This window comes from Aspergillus novofumigatus, assembly GCF_002847465.1.
Source record: "Aspergillus novofumigatus IBT 16806 chromosome Unknown P174scaffold_8, whole genome shotgun sequence".
Lineage (NCBI taxonomy): Eukaryota > Fungi > Ascomycota > Eurotiomycetes > Eurotiales > Aspergillaceae > Aspergillus > Aspergillus novofumigatus.
Genome location: NW_020194281.1, coordinates 923,045 through 941,699, shown reverse-complemented (window position 1 = coordinate 941,699; position 18,655 = coordinate 923,045). Strand labels below are relative to the sequence as shown.

Below are 18,655 nucleotides of genomic sequence, written 5' to 3'. Positions count from 1 at the left end.
GGGTTCACAGGGGCTGAACAAAAAGGGGTGTAAGGCAAGCAGAAGAAAATGCCATGTTCTTTCCGAAGTTTACCTTGGTCGACTCTGGAGTTATCCTCACAACCATAACTTATGGTATATTTCAATGCTACCGCCAGTTGATCTGATGTTCAATTGCAACCCGTTATCTGCGGCCTTGCTGTCCCTGTTGATGAGGATCATCCCATGCCGCAAAGATGTCGGACAATGTGTCCATAACGCCCCAGGCAAACCCCGCGTCCCGATCTATCTTTCCCAAGGGCCCCAATTTTACTCTTTCTGATTTCTCAAGCCGCGATTACATCGTCAAAGAGTTCATCGAGGCGCTTTCTGACAGTACTACCTCAAATCGACGTTCTACACTTGGACCTGGTCCCGGCAACCAGCTTTTTGATCCCAAACCACTGATTCGAGCGTTCGAGCATGCTCAACGACGACTTGGTGAACTTTCTGGTGATCTGGAAATCAAAGAGAACGAGCTATCGGCTGCAGCTCGGAGAGCTGAGGCGCAGCATGCGCAAAATCTCGGCACATTGGGTAGAAAGTTGAAGCAGACCATCGATTCCTTCCAGCAATTGGATACATCTCTAAACGGAGCAGGACTATCGGGAGGCGAACTCCCTGGGGCGACCGGGAATATGGCTGTCGAAACAGGAAGAAGGCTAGAGGAGTTAGACCGACAGAGACGCCGAGCGCTTGATGCTCATTTCCTGATTCAATGTTGGGATGGAGTAAGTAACAGAGGGGAGATAACACTCCTAGAGAACTTAAGGAAGTCGGGGACTGGTGAAGCCAAAGTCAGGTCGGCGCATATTGCGCGACAGTTGCTCAGGATCAGTCAAAGACTCGATCCCCGCAGTTGGGACGAATTGAGAGCGAAGAAAGACGACCTGTACCGGAATGACGACGTTTCTGTTGACGAGGGCACAAGAGGGAACATCAATGGTATTCATCGAAGCACGAGAGAGATTATTGAAAAGTTCTCCGAGACTCTTGAGAAAGATCTTCTGAAACAGTTCGATGATTTCTACCGCAAGGCAAATTTCGAGGGCATGAGAGACTGCGCGACTGTGCTTCAGGACTTCAGCGGAGGCGCAAGTGTGACCGCCTTGTTTGTTAATCAACACCAATTCTTCATTGATCGAAGTCAGCTAGTGACAGAAGAAGTGGGCGGGGATTTGAACAGCTGGGAACAATTGGCGGATCCTGACGCCGAACCCCTGAAAGTCGAACCAAGCCTCCAATCGCTAGTTGATGAGGTTAAGGTGGTCGTGCAGGAAGAATCAGCCATCATCAAGCGAGCATTCCCTTTCTATGAGCAGGTGCTGGGCAAATTCTTACAACGCGTCTTTCAGCAGTCCATCCAGCAGAGACTGGAAATGGTTCTGGAGAAAGCTAATGGCATCTCGTCTTTAGCCTTCCTCCGATCGCTACAAAGTTCTCGCAGCTACATTAGCGGCTTGGTCGATGATCTCAAGGCTCACGGCTTGACTGAACATCCAGATCCTGTTTCGTCTCAAACAGCCTTGATTTTAGATCAGCAGCTGGAGGATTTGTTCGTGCCATACTTTGTTGGATCATCATACATCGAAAGGGAGAAAAAATCACTCGAAGAGTTGTACACGTCATTGTTGTTCAGGTTTGCTACATTTCATGCTCGGAGGAAACGAGCAGCGACGACGTTTATGGCATCGATTTCCAAGTCTGGAACTGAGCTCCTTTCTTCTGCTCGGGACGCTTACGTCAATCGCCTTGAGTCATCGGAATTTACGCCCACTCAAAAGAAGATGCTCCTTCAGTTGGCCGGCTTGAAAGATCAAAGCGACTCTATGAAGCCCACTGAGATCAAGCTGATGGAGAAGGATGGTCTCCCTAATATTACCTATGCCAAGAGGATGTTGAAATGGCTGGCTGAAGCAGTTGGACGGGGCTTGGAACTGGGTGCCACCAGCGAGACACCAAAGGATGTGTCTGCTTTGTTGAGTCTGCTGTTGTCTTCGATGGGCGAGGGCTATGTCGAGATGTGTCTTGACGCTGTCTTGGAGTCCGCAACTTCTCAGGAGTCTGCAAGGGCAGAGCCTGATTTTGGCTATCTTACTGTGGTCAAAAGCGTCATCAGCATCACCAACTTGATGGTGATGTGTATACAAACGTTGCTAATTCCTCTTGCAACTCCCAGTATAACGATTCGCCGGGAAATGGAGAAAAGAACAAATACAGCGACTCTACGCATAGAAGATAAAATAAACGCGATTGAGCAGAAGGTCATTGACACGGCCTTGATGTGGATTAGCAGGTTACTTTCGGGACAGAAAAAGAATGATTTCAGACCCAAGGAAGGAGACAATGCAGCTTGGTTGGAAATGTTACATACGCCAGTAAGTCACTGAGATGCTGAAATGTCAATCTTTCACCCGGGAATTGTATTGACCTTGTCCTAGACGTGTGCGTCAATATGTGCTTTCTTAACCCGTCTGCATGATACTATCGCGGCAACGCTATCCTCCAGTGGGTCTAACTTTCGTCATTTACTGACAGAGATTGCGCTTGGGACCCGAAGTCATCTCCTCGAACATTTTAAGCGATATGCCGTCAACGGGGCCGGGGGCCTTATGGTCACTAAGGACATGACACAGTATGCAGATCTGCTCAAGTCTTGGGACATCGACGAACACATCAAAGGACCAGGTGGTTCACTGGACGTTCTGCTAGAAGTAGGCAGTCTATTCGTCATTGGGCCAGAAGCTTTACGGGAGAGAATTCGTGGAGGAGCCAGCTCCAACGCAAGCAGACGGCCAGGGACTAATCGTACTGGGACTGAACGGGAACAGGAGCTAGTAGGGACTGGCCAGATCGAGCCAGGCCTTAGCGTACAGGAGATCAGAGCTTATGTGTCTCGCAGGGAGGATTCCAGCACTACAGCAATGCAACAAGTGCTCAACCTCCTGTGATCCATGGACTGTTCGCATTCTTGCGGCAGGTGAAGGGCCCTCCTTTTTATTGCTCTGAAAATCCATTGATTGAAATAACATCTCCCATCACTCATTGTTCTTTTTAGTCATTTTCAGCTTGCAATGTAAACATTTGGGCTTTGATCCCTACTTGGGTACTATATTCTTGCGTGAGGCGTACATAGTGGATGACCAGGAGAATAGGACTCACTCTAGGAACCTCGACGTTTCCCAGGATCGAAAAGGATGTAGTTGAACAAAACACTAATCTTATATGATCTCCCTAATCTGCAGTTTTCTTTCCATCATCAATTCGGTACGATTGAGCGTCACAGAAGAATGTTTTTAAATGTGGAATTCCTAAATAACGGGTGCAGCGCAGATGAAAGATGGCTAATTCTTACTGCCATTGAATGATGGCCTTGCCAGAGGCTTTGATCTATCATTTATCAGACATGATCATAGCTTTCTCAGCCAATACCTTCCGTGAGACTATAGCATTTGGCTAGCGAATATTTTGGCATCTACAGAGTAGACCTTCTTCCCCGAAACTACCACAGTCTGAGACAGCCATATATTGCCCTGGATCCCGACATGGCAGTCGCATTTGGAACTCATGATCTTGGCGATGGAAGAAACTATTGCCCATGTCATGACTCAAATTGTTACATTTGAGAGCAGGATACATACTGATACCATCCAGACATCATAGGCGGCTGTATTCTCAACCTTTTATCCTTCCTTGAAAACTGAATATTATTCCTACGATTATATCTATGCCTTACGATTAAGATAGTGTATTTTCCAGAGAGCTCAAAGCAGACATCTGAGCTCAAAGCGTGCAGATAGAAGCTCAGCACGTGACCGGGGGATAAGAGACCACGCAACTGGCGAGCTTCCAAGGTATCAGCATGCAAGCGCGGCTCTGCACGCGTTGGTCATAAGAAGGCTCAATGCTTGACCACTCTTTTGCGATTCAACGTCTCAGATTGTTATAGTAGAAATACTACATGTCCAGTATTACTACTGTTGTGTTTGCTCTCGCTCCGCTTACAGAGGCCGCCTCGCAACCTTCCTGTCAGCTTCTTGCTGTCATTCTCTCTGACAAGCTTCGTCAGTAGACTTCGTGGATTGTCTTATGGTTCGCTACCATGATTACCCGATGGCTACTGATCACAAGCTTCCTGGCACTAGCCATCCTATCACTGTCTAGTGCTGCGAAGAAGTCAGAACCAGAAATCACTCCGTCATCTTTCGACAATGAACCCTTCTCTTTGTTCTATTTCGAGGACACCGAAACAATACTTATGAACACACGAGATGGCAATCTTTTCCGCTCGTTCGATGGAGGTAAGGGCTGGGAACAGGTGGAGGACCCAAACGGTAAAATGAAAAAGGGTGTGCGTTCCATCTGGCAGCACCCATTTGACAAGAATAGAGCCTATGCCTTGGGTGCGAATCGACGTCACTGGGTGACGAAGGATCAAGCTAAGACTTGGGAATCTTTCGAGGTCGACGGATATGCAGCAACCCAACACGAACCTCTCATTTTCCATGGCTGGGATTCTGCAAAGGTCATCTTCCAAAGTGATGAATGTGTGGGGCGGTTTTGTATAGTGAAATCATACTATACTACCGATGATTTCAAAACCGTCTCGCCGCTACGGGTCAGTGCTGGTGGGTGCGCGTGGGCTGTTGGACATCCACAATTCGCCGAAGGATTGAACCTTGAAGACGAACTCCGTGATCGCGTTCTCTGCATAGTGCCTGGCCTGAAAGTGCCATCCGCACATGCGAATCGCCTTGTGTACTCGGACGACTTCTTCAGGAGCGATGCGGAAGGGACAGAACTGAACATTCAGCAGGGACGACCTGTCTCGGGTATCCTCAGCGCTGCTGCTGTCAAGAAGTTCTTCGTGACAGCAGCAAAATCCCAAGGGACAAATGAGCTGGCTCTTTATGTCACGCTAGATACCAAGGCCTGGCATCGGGCAGACTTTGGAGGTCATCGAGTGGAACAAGACGGTTATACACTGCTGGAAAGCACGAACTATAGCATGCAAGTGGACGTCCTGACTAGCCCCTCTAGCAACACCGGCATACTATTCACCTCGAACTCTAACGGTACCTATTTCACGCGTAATGTCGAACATACAAATCGTGATCGCTTCGGTCACGTGGATTTTGAGAAGATAGCAGATATCCAAGGTATTGTGCTGGTCAATACAGTGAAGAACTGGGACAAGGTTGAATCGGAAAATGAGAAGAAGGTTGTTAGCTCAATTAGTTTTGATGATGGACGGACTTTCCAGTCCCTCAAAGTTGGCGACAAGCAGTTGCATCTCCATTCCGTGACCACTTTCGCCAACACAGGCCGTGTTTTCTCAAGTCCCGCTCCGGGCCTGGTGATGGGTGTTGGTAACACAGGCGACCACCTCAAAAAATACTCGGAAGGTAGCCTTTATGTCTCAGATGATGCTGGTGTGACTTGGCGCCATGCGCTTGACGGTCCATTCAAGTACGAGTTCGGTGATCAGGGTTCGGTGATAATGGCTGTCAGTGACAAGGGAACTACAGACGAAATTCAGTTCTCGATTGATCATGGGAAGGAGTGGCATTCTACCAAACTTCATCATAAGATTTACCCCAAATTGCTGACAACGACGCCCGATTCTACCAGCTTGACTTTCCTTCTTGTTGGCTCAGAGGAAAGTTCGGGAACAAAACATGTTGTTTACTCCATCGACTTCAGCGGTCTTCATGAAAGAAAGTGTGAGAAAGACGATTTCGAAAAGTGGGCGGCAAGGTTGAACGAAAACGGTGAACCCGACTGCTTGATGGGACACCAGCAATTTTTCAACCGAAGGAAGGCCAACGCTGACTGTTTTGTGGATGAGGAATTCAAAGATCCGCAGCCCATTTTCGAACCATGCAAATGCTCCTTTGAAGATTTCGAGTGCGACTTCAACTTTGTGCGCAGTGAAGATGGAAAGAGCTGTGTCCCTGCAGCCCCGCTAGTGCCCCCGTAGGCAAGTGCCAGAAGCAGACCGATACGTTCATCGGACCGTCAGGCTGGAGGCTTATTCCAGGAAACACTTGCACTCGGGAGGGCGGTGAGAACCTCGATAAAGACGTCGAGCGGCCTTGCAAGGATGTAGTTGGCGCGCCTTCACACGACAAACTGATGGCACAGAAGCAGGTGTTTAATGACGCGAGACAATTTAGTGAGCAATATTATTACCTTGAACGTCAAGCAAGCAGCAGTGGAGATGATGAGACCGTCATAATGCTTACTAGCGAGGGTGAATTTTGGGTTTCTCATGATCACGGAAAAAATTGGGAACAACCTCTTAAGGGCGTGAAGATTGCCGCCATTGTCCCTCATCCATACTACAGTGATGGGGCGTTTCTTCTTACTCGCGACAAACAGGCTTTCTGGACCGTCGATCGTGCCTATACCTTCAAATCCTTCGAAGCACCGATCCCACCCAATCAGGAAGGCCTGCCGGTCCTTTCTTTTCACCCCCAGTACAAGGACTGGTTGATTTGGACCGGCGCAGTTGACTGCGGTCACGGCGATTGCCACTCCGATGCTTACTTTAGCAAGAATCGGGGGGAGAATTGGGATCTTCTCCTCCGCTACGTTGGAAAATGTGAATTCGAGAGCCGCGAGAACAGACCGGGCAGTGAAAAGCTTATATTTTGCCAGCAATATGAGAGTGAGAACAAGAAAAACCACCTACAGCTGCTCTCTAGCGAAAACCTCTTCTCTGACAGCCACCTTCATTTCAACGATGCGATCCGGTACGCTACAATGTCTGAATACATAATTGTAGCCTCACGGGACCCCCACAATCCTGGTTCATTAATTGCCAGCATCAGCATCGATGGCAGGACATTTGCGCGAGCTGAGTTTCCTCCAAATGTTGATGTACCCGTCAAAACGGCTTTTACTGTTCTGGATAGCTCGACTCATGCCGTTTTTCTGCATGTCACCGTGAGTGACGTCAAAGGAGCTGAGTATGGCTCAATTATCAAGAGCAACAGTAATGGGACATCCTATGTCCTTAGCCTCAACGCGGCGAGCAGGAATGAATGGGGCTACGTTGACTTTGAGAAGATGCAAGGTCTAGAAGGAGTAGCGGTTGTGAACATCATCAGCAATGTGGAGACCGTATTGAAGAAGGGACCAACCGCAAAGAAGTTAAAAACGATGATCACTCACAATGATGGTGGCCAATGGATGTTACTCCCTCCTCCAGCAAAAGACGCCGATGGCAAAAACTTTGGTTGTTCAGTCAAAGATGGGAAAGGCAGTGATCAATGCTCGCTTCATCTGCATGGCTACACCGAACGCCGAGATCCGCGCGACACATTCTCTTCAGGGTCTGCCATCGGCCTCATGATGGGGATAGGCAACGTTGGTGCTCATCTGTCTGGCAAGGACGAAGCGGACACATTCATGACTCGGGATGGCGGGATAACCTGGAAGTCCGTAAAAAAAGGGCGATATATGTGGGAGTATGGCGACTCCGGCTCAGTGATTGTGATTGTTCCCGAGTTGCGATCAACAAAAGTCCTCTATTATAGTCTTGATGAGGGCGACAATTGGGAACCCTATGAATTTTCGGAAGTCGAGATGCATATTTTTCGACTGTCTACCGTTCCCTCCGACACTTCCAAGAATTTTCTTCTCTGGGGAAAAGAAGTGGAATCCAATAGACTTGCCACGATTAACGTTGACTTCAGTGGTCTCCGGAAGAAGTCATGCAACTTGGTCGAAAATCGTCAAGAAAGTGACGATTATTACCTCTGGGAACCCAAGCACCCCTTCCAGGAAGATAATTGTCTATTCGGCCATGTAGAACAGTACCACCGCAAGAAGCCGTCCTCTCAGTGCTGGAACAATTGGCGCGAACCTCATGTCCACAGTATCGGAAAGAACTGCACCTGCACAAGAGCTGACTATGAATGGTGAGCTTCTTCTCTTGATTTTGTTATTGGCATATCTGACCGCTATTACAGTAATTACAACTATGAGCCCCAGAATGATGGTAGTTGTGCACTAGTACCCGGCCTTCCCAAACCTGACGCATTAGCCGTGTGTAGGGAAGATCCTGATAGGGTCGAATACTGGGAGCCCACAGCGTACAGACGGATTCCACAAACGACGTGCGCGGGCGGGTTGATTTTAGACCATGTTGTTTCAAAGCCATGTCCAAGCAAAGAAAAGGAGTATGAGAAGAAGCATGGTATAAGTGGAACTGGCTTATTCTTTGCGATAATGATACCCATTGTGGCAGCAGCTGGTGTTGGGTATTACGTGTACGCCAAGTGGGATGGCAAATTTGGCCAGATTCGCCTTGGAGAGAATGCTGGTACCTACGAGGGCTTACTCTCGCGAGAGTCACCTATAGTCACTGTGCCAATCGCGGTTATTGCGGGTATTGTGGCTGTTGTCAGAGCACTTCCTCTTCTTGCCATGAGTTTGTGGCGCAGCGCCAGCGGTTATGTGCGCCTTGGGCGCAGCAGGGCTTATTCAAGGCCTTACGCATCGAGGGGCTCGTTTGCGGCCCGAAGAGGCGACTATACCAGTGTCGTCGAAGATGAAGATGAGCTTTTGGGCGTGGATGACGCCGAGATTGATGAAGACGACGAGCTCTAATCAAGCTTGTGTTTGCTACTGCCGAAGGTGATGAGGTTGTGAGATTACTCTGATGTTTCCTTGACATGTACCCTATGCCGGTTTAAGCCCTTGTTACAATTTTCAAGAGTCTTCAAGATATCGACATATTGGTAATTGAATAGAATGAAATGTTGCTTCACCTGAATACTGTATTCTATTGAAGGTCTTGTCTGGGAGTTTCTCAGTGCTATGATATAGGCTGCTGATCATTGTTGATTAATTTGTATGGTGCGGCGAATGCCTTCGCGTAATGAGACCCAACCCAATATTTGTATTTTGAATGAAGGTTTAGTTATGTCAGACCATTGCCATGAGCCCCATTCATGGGAGACAAAAATGCATCTAGATATCTGACTGATATGCATTGCTTGGCAAGTCCCACAGGCCTAGCGAGGCAAGTCATCTGGTCCGAATGAGTCTGGCAGAAGCTAAAGTGACAGGGTCAATCAGAACAGTTCCCAACTATACGCAAACAAGCAGCAATGTGGAAGAAAGAGTCGGCAATGAAAGAACTGCTTACCTCTCCCATTGTCCTCACAGCATAGTTTCCCTGCCCGTCATACATGAAAACAGGAAACGATGGGGGTGTAAATTCGCGCATGCTAAGATAGGAAAGTAAGAAGATTAGCGGGTTGCATTGAATTGCCTTCGAAAACCGACTAAGGCCAACCAAATATGAAAAGAATGCATATTTAGATCAATGCCACTAATAGAACCAGGCCGAGGTGAAGGCCAAATCCATAAATTTAGATCTAGGTCTGGTCCGGTAGCACTTACAATTGCCTGCACATACCACATGGCGATGCGCCAGGTGTGATATCAGTAGCGACTGCAACAGCCTTGAAGTCTTGGTGTCCGGCGGCCTGTATAACATCGGTCCATATGAGACTGCTCTTCTCACGAAGTTTCGAGGGCAACCGCACGCATTGACCCTAAGAAGACATGTGGACAAGGAGACATCATATCAAGTACTTACGACCGCGGTACCAAAAGCTACCCTTTCCGCACAGGTCCCAACAGGATATGCGACATTCTCGACATTGGCACCAGCAATATACTCGCCTGTCTTAGTGAGAACACATGCGCCAACGCGGAATTTGGAATATGGACCTGCTCAATTTCAAAACTTGTCCCCATACGCAGGTGGTAAAGAAAGGGTTCCCCTCCATGTGATTGAGGAATGATGTTTGTTGTGGAACATACAATAAGCATTGGCCTTTGCAGCGATGGCCTTGGACGAGAGTGTCTCTAGTTCTTGCATTGTAAGACCTGACAGTGTTGCCATGGTTAATAAAGTAGGCAAGCGCACTTATAGAGGAACAAAAGAGCTTTGATGGACACGCTATCTAGATTGTAGTCGCAAGTGAGGTGCAAGGTCTCCAGTGGCGGTTCCGCAGCGAGCTGTTCCCAATTTCTACCCCGCCTTCTGAAAAAAGGAGGAAAGTCCTATAGGAAGGGGAAACAAGGTAAACCGTTATATTGACCAAAATTTGCATAAGCGTATCCACGGAGAAGCTCAAGAGCAGTTAACCAATCTACACAATGATATTCCTTTCTATGCTTTGATCTATGTATATGGTTTCCCAGCCCTGAGTTTAACATCGTGGGTATTTGTGCCACAATTCAGAATGAAAAACAAGATTCCTTTTGTAAAGATGCCAATACCAGATTGGCCCAGTTGTTTGACTGCCGTAAAGCAGAAGAAGACAGAAGATCTATACATCAAGTGAGGTATCATAAACGCGAGCAAGCTAGAGGAAGGAGGTGGGGGCCGGGGGAGAGGAAGCGAGAGTCAATGGGAAGACACCGGCAAGTAATAAACAATTATGCTCATGAGAAATAATTCCGCAGCCCTTCGTATATGGTGAAGATGAACGCTGAGCTGGGCGCAGAACGAGCACATGTAATACCGCAGCCTCGATACAATGCCCTCAGCCCCTGCTGCTTCCATAAAGCTCTACCAACACTCCAGAATGTTTGCCTTTGACCACGATTTCCGGGACCATTGATGTCCTCGGTTTGCATCCGTGATTTGACTGTATCAGCCGGATAGAACAGGAAATTGTAGCTTATACCCGCTGCGGCCCCTGCGATCATTTGTTGATAGATTGGAAGTGATTCAGAGTCGCGAGGCGACGCTGTTGAATGGTATTTTCGAAAGAAAGCCGATACTCCTTCATAACCTCCAAACCAGGCAGCTCCTCCTCCGGTCTCACGAATCAACGTTCCCATCTGGCCCCTCCAAAAACCAAGAATACCGTCCTGACGAAATATAACGGCGACGAGAGTCAATGGCCCGGGCATCTTGCTGCTAGAAGCTTCAAGTGGTACCTGCATTTTGCATTTGACGAGCTCAATCGGGGTAAGTGCAAGCGAGGTGATAGACCCGGAAGCAGCACCACTGAACAAAAGAGCTGAGAAAGGCATAGAGTCCGCGGTAGGGTAGCAGGTGGACCTTAGAATATCCTGAATGATGCGGTAGCTGAAAAAGAGGCAGCTATTCTCTATGGCAGCACCTGCCATTGGAGCACTAATGCCTCGGTAGAGCCCTCGTAGACCATCCGCCTGAATTGATTGGCGGAAGCAGTCCAAAGGGCCTTGGTACCGAAGTGGAATATGAGCTGGTTGTGATTGAAGTCGCACTTTCACAGTGTCGAAAGGATATTCAATGACCTTGCCAGCCATTCCAGCTGCCTAGATGAATTCGAGTGTGAGCGATAATCGGTTAGACGTGAAGAAGCCAAGCGCTTACAGATCCAAATATTATGTCTTTGAACGCCTCGAAACCTTGGTTAGGCGGCAGGACAGGCAGCTCCATTGATTTCTCATTATTGATTGCAAGCACATGTTCTGCGGCCGCCATTAAGGTTCAGGGAACGAGCTGTTGAGCTCTGAAGTGCAGGTGATGGAAGACAACAAGCCGCGAAAGAGATAGAAAAAGCGAAGGGATGCGGTGTAAGACCTATTGGTGAAGCATTGTATAAGTCCGATTTTCCAGAGGAGAAGGAACGGGAGGGGCGGTGTATAAGGATTGGATTGATTTCGAATTATCTTCTGTGCCCGATCAACACTCGGTGAAGCCGCTAGGTGCGCATCGCTTATGAGTGGGAATAGGCCTCAAAGGCCAATGCACATGATTGATTCAGAGACTGTGGTGGAGACTTGTGCCTGTGGCGCTCTATTGCGACCGTAAATCTCGCGAACGGGAGGTGGAATGAGGGAGGTTTGATTGAGGCATTTCTTTTTCGGGCGCCAATGGAGGGGATCGGACCACCACTTCAGCCGAGATCCGGTTATCTGATCCGTCTAAGATAACTTTTTCCTAAAAATTTGCGAGCCGCTAATAAAAATTGGTCACTGAGAGATCGTAGTTTTATTAAGGTAGTGCCACCACTACAACTGTTTCGTACTCTGCTCCGTACTGCCGTAGCCCATTTTCCTTCTCAGAACAGGGCCAGGTATTCTCCTCATTTTGTTGCAAACCCGTCCTTCCATAGTTTCTTCATAATTCTGCTGACAATGTCGTCGGCAATCCCAACCTCATCTGTCAACCCCGTCAAGGGTATCAGAAAAAATGGTACAATCTTATCCCCTTCGTCTCTTACATTACTGTACTGCCTTTGAGGAGTTTTCAGCTGTTCTGCTTCGTCTCGAGCTGCTCCAGCTGATAGACTATCCGTTTCCACAGGCAAAAACTGGCACGATTCCAAGAAACCATTTCGTCCCACTTCGGGCCTGACAAGCTATGAGAAAAGGTTGGAAACACGCAAGCGTCAGGACGCAGTTAAGGAACACGAACGTGAGCTGAGGGACGAAAAAGAGGCTGAGCGGAAGGTAGGGAGAAGACGCAAAAGCTCTTCATGGACTTTCTCCGTTGCTGACGATACTGGTCAGGCCCAAATACAAAAGATCAAGGATCGGAGAGCTGCCAAGGAAGAAAAGGAACGCTACGAGAAAATGGCAGAGAAAATGCATCGCAAACGTGTTGAGCGGCTGAAGCGAAGGGAGAAGCGTAATAAGTTACTCCACTCGTGACAGCAGAAGAATCTCTCTCCGCTGTTGCTTCAGTGCCTGTCATGAATTATCTTCCTCCTACACGCAGTGTCCGCATCCCGATGCACCGCTGTACCCATTCACATTCGCGGCAGATACCAGGTTCTTTTCTTTTCCCTCGGTCCTTCAGTTCTTCAGTTATTGCATTACTCGAGAAATTGGCGGCGATGCAGGAGTTGGGTTGGTTTTTGATTGTTTCAGTCTCTTCCTGACTTGATTTGTATGACATGCAATGTTTCGACGGAAGAATATCTCGGTGAATATAGTTCATGGATCAAAATGACATTCTCATAATCCACAATTCCATCTTTTTGATGGCTTCTCAAGACACTTGCTCGATTAGAGCTGAAGATATTGATCAGGACCAGATCTCGCATGGTGCAGCTATGTCATTGAGGAGGTGTGGTTATTAAGCCCTAGAGAGTATACAGCGCAAATCTAAATATTCTGATTCTGGGAACCTGAAGGATGTGCGGCTATGTTTCAAAGAAGAGTAATAGGTTCGACGAAGGGTGCCCATTGATCTGTACAGATGGGGCCGTCGCGGCTTACCCAAACAAAATGGATGTCTGGTACTCTCCGTCCGACAGACGCGGGTTCAAGACCCACCTACTCGGTGACAACATCTGCTTCGCTGCAGCGGACATAAGACAGTTGTCAGTACAGAAGGGCTTCCAAAGTACAATGAACTTGGCCCAATTTTTATGGTCTACTGGTTCAATGAGTTTCGAGGTAATCGCGCGCACGATCGTCCAGCCGTCGAGACCCATCAGCCGGCTGAAATAGCGATAAAGACAAATACAGCTACCTTAGTCTCATGACAGCGCTTTCCTGCCAACAATGAATCGCTCCGTCACTCCTGCTGATGCCAAAGGCTCGTTGCCAATGTGGACAGGAGAGCAAGGGTTATGCGAGGCTGATGATAAACTGCTCAAGCCGAGGACGCGCGAGACAATTCGATCGCGTTGGGGATCAGACTCCACCACGGGCTTGGTGTTTGGAAATGGAAAAGGCACTTTACTTGATGGGAAACATAACAACCAGAGGACTGATTTCCTGATGGCACACGATGTACGCTCATTGAACGATCTAGAGCTCGTGAAGTCTAGAAGACAACAAGGAGAGGAGTAAGGTCGTTCCCAACGTCTATCGACAAACTATCTGACTCCAGCAAATGGCTTAGGCACTTACGATCCGCCCTGTCTACGATCGGCACTCTCGCAACAGATATTACACGCAGATTGGATTATACATACTACAGTCTGCTTGAGAAGATCGCTGCTCTCACTTCAACATTTGCATCTTTTCAGGAACTCTCCGATTCCGCATCAACCATATTTGATGACTTTGAGCGGGAGACATCTGTGTTGGATGGAGATATTCGGAGACAAATTGGAGACCTGAAGGATTTTCAGCCCCAGATGCGAAAAGTAGAAAGGCTAGAAGAGCGTATGCGATCAGGGAAAAAGAAAGCCGACGCACTTGGGAAGAGACTAGAAGCAATCCGTAACCAAATCGATCTCTGGGAGAAAAGGGAGGTGGAATGGCAGAAACGAGTTGGTCGACGGCTTCGAATCTTCTGGGTTGTTGTTGCTCTTAGCGTACTGGTTTTCTTGGTCGTTCTCATCAGCCAGAAATCCTCGGCAATCTGTGTTCCAGGATTTGAAAGTCCTGTACCCGTTGAAATGGGGGACAGACGCGCTTCTGCACTATCCATCCAACTACCGGAGCCAGCTTCTGGCGAAGTATGGTCTCGATATCACTCCGGTAGCGAGTCTCGTCCGGGATGTTATCGGAAGTCCCATTCGGCCCCTACACCGACCTCTCCAACATTCAATGCAATGACAACTCGTGCTAGCTCGGATCCCCTAAGAAAACTTGATGAACTTTGATGGAAGATCATGCCAGCCAGCGACAGATGTTCTTGCTCGGGGTCATCATGCGTCACACTCTCATATTGTCGTTTTGAATTCATATTGTCAGGATACTCAACATGTGGGGAGAAAAGCTCCCAGAATTGAACGTGCGGCTTCGCAAGGTCATCGTTTCAGCCACTTGTCTTCTTCTTCTTATCCTCGACAAGCTCGATGTTGGATTCAGGAATTTCCTTCCCATATACTTCCAGAAGCCACTCTTGAACGTCCTCACTAACGTCACCTTGCACTGTGATTTCCTCGACCCCTGCGGGTGACTTCGTTACCGAGGAACCAGTAGCGAATTTCTTTCCCAGTTCCTTTGCGACTTTCTTGTTTTCCAAACCATGTACTTCCAGCCCTGTGATAACGGTGACATGTTTGCGTTTGTTGCGCTCAACACGCTTGATCTGAACCTTGGCCGCTGCCTTCCGCTCGGCGTCGCGTGCTTCAGCAGCAGCAGCTTTCGCTTCCTTCTTGGCGGCATCTTTGGCTGCACGCTCCCGAACGGATACTGACAGCTCGGACAGATTGGAGCTAAGGGCTTCTACACCAAGAATCTCAGTTGGCATCTCACTGCTGGAGATAGGCGAAAAAGATGGGCAAGCATACCTTCCGAGTACAGCCGCTGATATAAATCTGCATGATTATCCTTCAACCATTCTTCGCACTTCTTTGCGGTACCGCCGAATTCACAGTACTGGAACACTTTCGAGTTAATACGCTGCAATTATCTTGATTACTGCTGCCCGCGCCCTGCTTCGATACGGCGAACGAAGGAAATTCGGGTGGACGTGCTAACAGGAAGGCTAAATGCCCGTACCTCTGGAGGAAGTGTGCAGACTGGAATTGCGAGATTTAGTTTTGCAATTATAGGAAATGTACCGAGCAGGGATATTCGCATCGGATTGAGGGCCATGGGACTTACCACCACAATAAACAACTTGTTTGGCCTGAACCTCGGCAGGAGAATTTTGCGCTACTTCAGCCATCTTGATATAAGTTTCTGATATCTAAGCTGAGGCGATAGGTGTACAGAACAACCTGATATTGATACAACGAAGCGCGGGGCCATCGAGCCTAACCGCTAGTAGCTAGACACTTGCCTGAGCTATGGTCATGTGACACCAATATAATAGTCTGCTCTGGGACAAGTACTATCTAGCCGACGAAGTGATTCGCGCATCGGAGTATTCGACTAATTCAACATATGAGACCCGAGTCTATTGCAGGTCTTGTTGCTGTTCTGCTACTTCCAGGATTTCAGTCTATATGTCCACCCCCCCCTGTGCAATTCTGTAAGTTCATCAAGTGAGGAGTCTGCAGTGTCCATTGCCACAGTAATCTAGTAATGTACCCCCGCGCGCCTGAACCCTTGCAGTGACCAACGCTGGCGTTACTTTTCGGATAGGAAGGTACTCCATAGGTAGATATGGCAGCATAACAACCAATGGACGACCCCACGCACGCACGCTTGAACCCTTGCAGTGACCAACGCTGGCGTTACTTTTCGGATAGGAAGGTACTCCATAGGCAGATATGGCAGCATAACAACCAATGGACGACCCCACGCACGCAACAATTGTGGGCGGAAGTTGGTCTGGATGTTATGCAGGAGCACAGGCGCTCACTCCTGGAGTCATGGTAAGTAGGTTGGTATGCATTGAGTTGCTTCGTTGAATCATATACGGAGTTCTGCTACAGCACCCATGGTAAATCGTAAAGATAAAAATTCCTACCATAGTAATTCGGGACGAATAAGCAGACTACCTTAACTAATGGTTTAATTTACCCATTGAAGACTTTTCTCGCAAGGAGCTAGAACAAGAGCAGGTCAGATAAGGATAATAATGAGTTGCTGCTCTGTGGTACTCTGATTCCTGAAAAATTATTTTCATCAGGCCTGAATTGAGTCTAGCGAAATAGAACAGGGATGATTACGGCGAGGCGCAAGTTGTGAAACTAAGATAGTCATGACGTCTCCGCCAACGCAATGGAGGTGATGATTGACGAATCGCTTCATGGTATCCATGCGCGTTACTCCTTTACCACGGTGCTAAGATAGCGCTCAGAAGACAACCAAAAGCTCTAGAACTGATATAGAATTCCCAATAATAATACACATCCAAAATTGCCATTGCAGTGCTGATAAGAGATCTAGACGATTCTCGATGGAAGGCCGGATCTCCATCTAGACATCTCAGATATAGGTACGACAAAACAGATTGGCCTGCTGTCACCGGGCTCCCCTTTCAACTACCCCAATTCTTTAAGGTTCTCGTAAATAATCAATAATTGCTGACCTGCCAATAACCAAGCCAATTGGTAGGCTAGATGTAATAGGGCCAATCGTCCTCTGTTTAGACTTTGGCAATCGGGAACTGACAGCCTGACAGAATCTAGCTGCGCATAGCTTGGAGCTGCAATCCGCCGTATCAAATGCTTCCGTCTGTTGTGATGCTATCATTATTGCACCGAGACGCATCTATGGCATGCTGCATCGTGGCCGAGGGTGTGCACAGATCCTTCTACCCGGGTGTGGCACAAGAAAGCCCCGATCACCAAACTAGTGGCGCCGCGCTACGGACAGTTGGACAAGACAGACAACATAGGACATGACAGCCCATTGAGGATGGAAGAGATGTGCAAGGTGCCTGTTAACGGCATAACTCACGATTCAGCAAACTTTCTCTAGAAAGGCGCGGGAAACAGCATTTGATGGCTCCGATAGAATCCGATAGACCAGACAGGGGAGAGGAGATGAAGTGACATTTGCATATTGCGTAGGGAGGAGATTCCAGTCTACTGACTTCGTACAAAGACAGATAGACCTCCTGCAGGGCTTCCCACCATGCTCTCCAATGCAAACCGACCATTGGATAGCTAGGATTTCCGGTCTAATTTCATGCAGCAGATATGGTTCAAGTTGCGTTATCTGTCGCTCAGTCTCCGAAGGTATTTCATTTCGACTTTAGTTCCAGAGTCCACTTGCCTGTGCCGTACCTCCATGGCCATTCATCCCTAGACGAATCAGTACCCTTCTATATAGAGGCAAAGTTAACAATGTCTAAGTAAGTATAAGGACCTACTACTACTACGTCTATTTGTATGAGAGTATCTATCTCCTTGGCGTCTCGCGGGAAATGTCCCGTCATACTCCGGCAGCACCATTCCGGCGAATCATCGTATTTACTCTGTGCACTACAAAGTACAGAGTACAGACGCTACTCAAGCCGTAACTTTGGTAGCCGATCACAGATGGAAGTGCGTCTACTTTCGCCGATCGACACCATTTTCGGCTTCACTTTGACGTCCGGAGCTACGATAACTGTACTAGCACGTCAGGAAACTAGAAACCGTTGTGTAGTGGATCAATATCATCATGACTGCTGTGACAACCCCTCTGTTGTTATTCACACTTAGATCTAAACCTAGGTAGCATTACTTCAAGGCTGCACCCCGGCTAGATCGGACTATCTAATTTCATCAGCGACAATGGGATTCAGCGTCCACTCCAGGAGTCAAGAGTAGGTAGATAGATCATAGATAATAAGGCCCTTCTCCAGAACCGTTTTGCGCATTGTTTTACCTTCGCTCCCCATGGGGGGGTCCGTGTTATATTTTACGGAGTACACAGAGCAGTTTGTTGACCAACAGCGAGCCACTACGGACTATCCACCTGGGTACCTTTAGATTCACTTCTAAGTTCACTTAGCGCCAAATAGTAATCTGTTATCTAGAATAGGACTTGCCCAGCGGCCGCCTCCATGGCTATCATGAATCTCGACCCGCCAGTGCTTGACTCCTTGGGTCTGGAGCTCTTACGAACTGATGGACAACCCCACTTGGACATACGCAGTAGATGAAAGTTCTGGCAAGCCACCAAGATTACCTAAGAAAGACAACGGTCGCCCAATGAGATCATGAAACCTGCCGGCCTTTCCCCACTTAACTAAGGTAGGTACCTATCATGATGAGACTTGACTGGTTATGGAGGTATGGTGGTGGCTTTTGTTAAACGTTCAGCCTGCCTA

The 18,655-nt window shown here is 48.1% G+C and overlaps 7 protein-coding genes across 7 annotated transcripts; 4 read left to right on the top strand and 3 right to left on the bottom strand.

Annotated features, from left to right (window-relative positions):
• Window positions 1-215: 215 nt before the first annotated feature.
• On the top strand, window positions 216-2,969 carry P174DRAFT_377488 (exocyst subunit SEC10; the record flags this gene model as incomplete). Its single annotated transcript, XM_024822752.1, has 2 exons — window positions 216-2,396; window positions 2,460-2,969. The coding sequence occupies 2 exons, from the start codon at window positions 216-218 to the stop codon at window positions 2,967-2,969; spliced, it is 2,691 nt and encodes an 896-aa protein (XP_024678845.1).
• Window positions 2,970-3,890: 921 nt separating this feature from the next.
• Window positions 3,891-8,797, top strand: P174DRAFT_445174 (vacuolar protein sorting/targeting protein 10). Its single transcript, XM_024828272.1, has 8 exons — window positions 3,891-5,925; window positions 5,955-7,509; window positions 7,531-7,545; window positions 7,570-7,632; window positions 7,654-7,707; window positions 7,732-7,900; window positions 7,931-7,943; window positions 7,995-8,797. The coding sequence occupies exons 1-8, from the start codon at window positions 4,121-4,123 to the stop codon at window positions 8,632-8,634; spliced, it is 4,314 nt and encodes a 1,437-aa protein (XP_024678844.1). The 5' UTR covers window positions 3,891-4,120; the 3' UTR covers window positions 8,635-8,797.
• A 5-nt stretch (window positions 8,798-8,802) lies between these two features.
• P174DRAFT_395707 (cytidine deaminase) lies at window positions 8,803-9,940 on the bottom strand (the record flags this gene model as incomplete). The annotated part of the gene is made up of 5 exons (XM_024823701.1): window positions 8,803-9,083; window positions 9,176-9,257; window positions 9,433-9,518; window positions 9,632-9,765; window positions 9,859-9,940. The coding sequence occupies 5 exons, from the start codon at window positions 9,938-9,940 to the stop codon at window positions 9,042-9,044; spliced, it is 426 nt and encodes a 141-aa protein (XP_024678843.1). The 3' UTR covers window positions 8,803-9,041.
• A 233-nt stretch (window positions 9,941-10,173) lies between these two features.
• Window positions 10,174-11,871, bottom strand: amcA (putative mitochondrial ornithine carrier protein AmcA/Ort1). The gene is made up of 2 exons (XM_024829231.1): window positions 11,408-11,871; window positions 10,174-11,349 (listed from the first exon to the last, which is right to left on the bottom strand). The coding sequence occupies exons 1-2, from the start codon at window positions 11,516-11,518 to the stop codon at window positions 10,486-10,488; spliced, it is 975 nt and encodes a 324-aa protein (XP_024678842.1). The 5' UTR covers window positions 11,519-11,871; the 3' UTR covers window positions 10,174-10,485.
• Window positions 11,872-12,174: 303 nt separating this feature from the next.
• P174DRAFT_454324 (CGR1 family protein) lies at window positions 12,175-13,140 on the top strand (the record flags this gene model as incomplete). Its single annotated transcript, XM_024829230.1, has 3 exons — window positions 12,175-12,232; window positions 12,344-12,489; window positions 12,550-13,140. 3 exons carry the CDS (start codon window positions 12,175-12,177, stop codon window positions 12,688-12,690), a joined length of 345 nt encoding a protein of 114 aa, XP_024678841.1. The 3' UTR covers window positions 12,691-13,140.
• Window positions 13,141-13,316: 176 nt separating this feature from the next.
• Window positions 13,317-14,600, top strand: P174DRAFT_515381 (uncharacterized protein; the record flags this gene model as incomplete). Its single annotated transcript, XM_024832178.1, has 2 exons — window positions 13,317-13,835; window positions 13,880-14,600. The coding sequence occupies exons 1-2, from the start codon at window positions 13,549-13,551 to the stop codon at window positions 14,598-14,600; spliced, it is 1,008 nt and encodes a 335-aa protein (XP_024678840.1). The 5' UTR covers window positions 13,317-13,548.
• Window positions 14,601-14,755: 155 nt separating this feature from the next.
• On the bottom strand, window positions 14,756-15,613 carry tma22 (putative RNA binding protein Tma22; the record flags this gene model as incomplete). The annotated part of the gene is made up of 4 exons (XM_024822779.1): window positions 14,756-15,168; window positions 15,234-15,321; window positions 15,445-15,464; window positions 15,550-15,613. The coding sequence occupies 4 exons, from the start codon at window positions 15,611-15,613 to the stop codon at window positions 14,756-14,758; spliced, it is 585 nt and encodes a 194-aa protein (XP_024678839.1).
• Window positions 15,614-18,655: the final 3,042 nt, after the last annotated feature.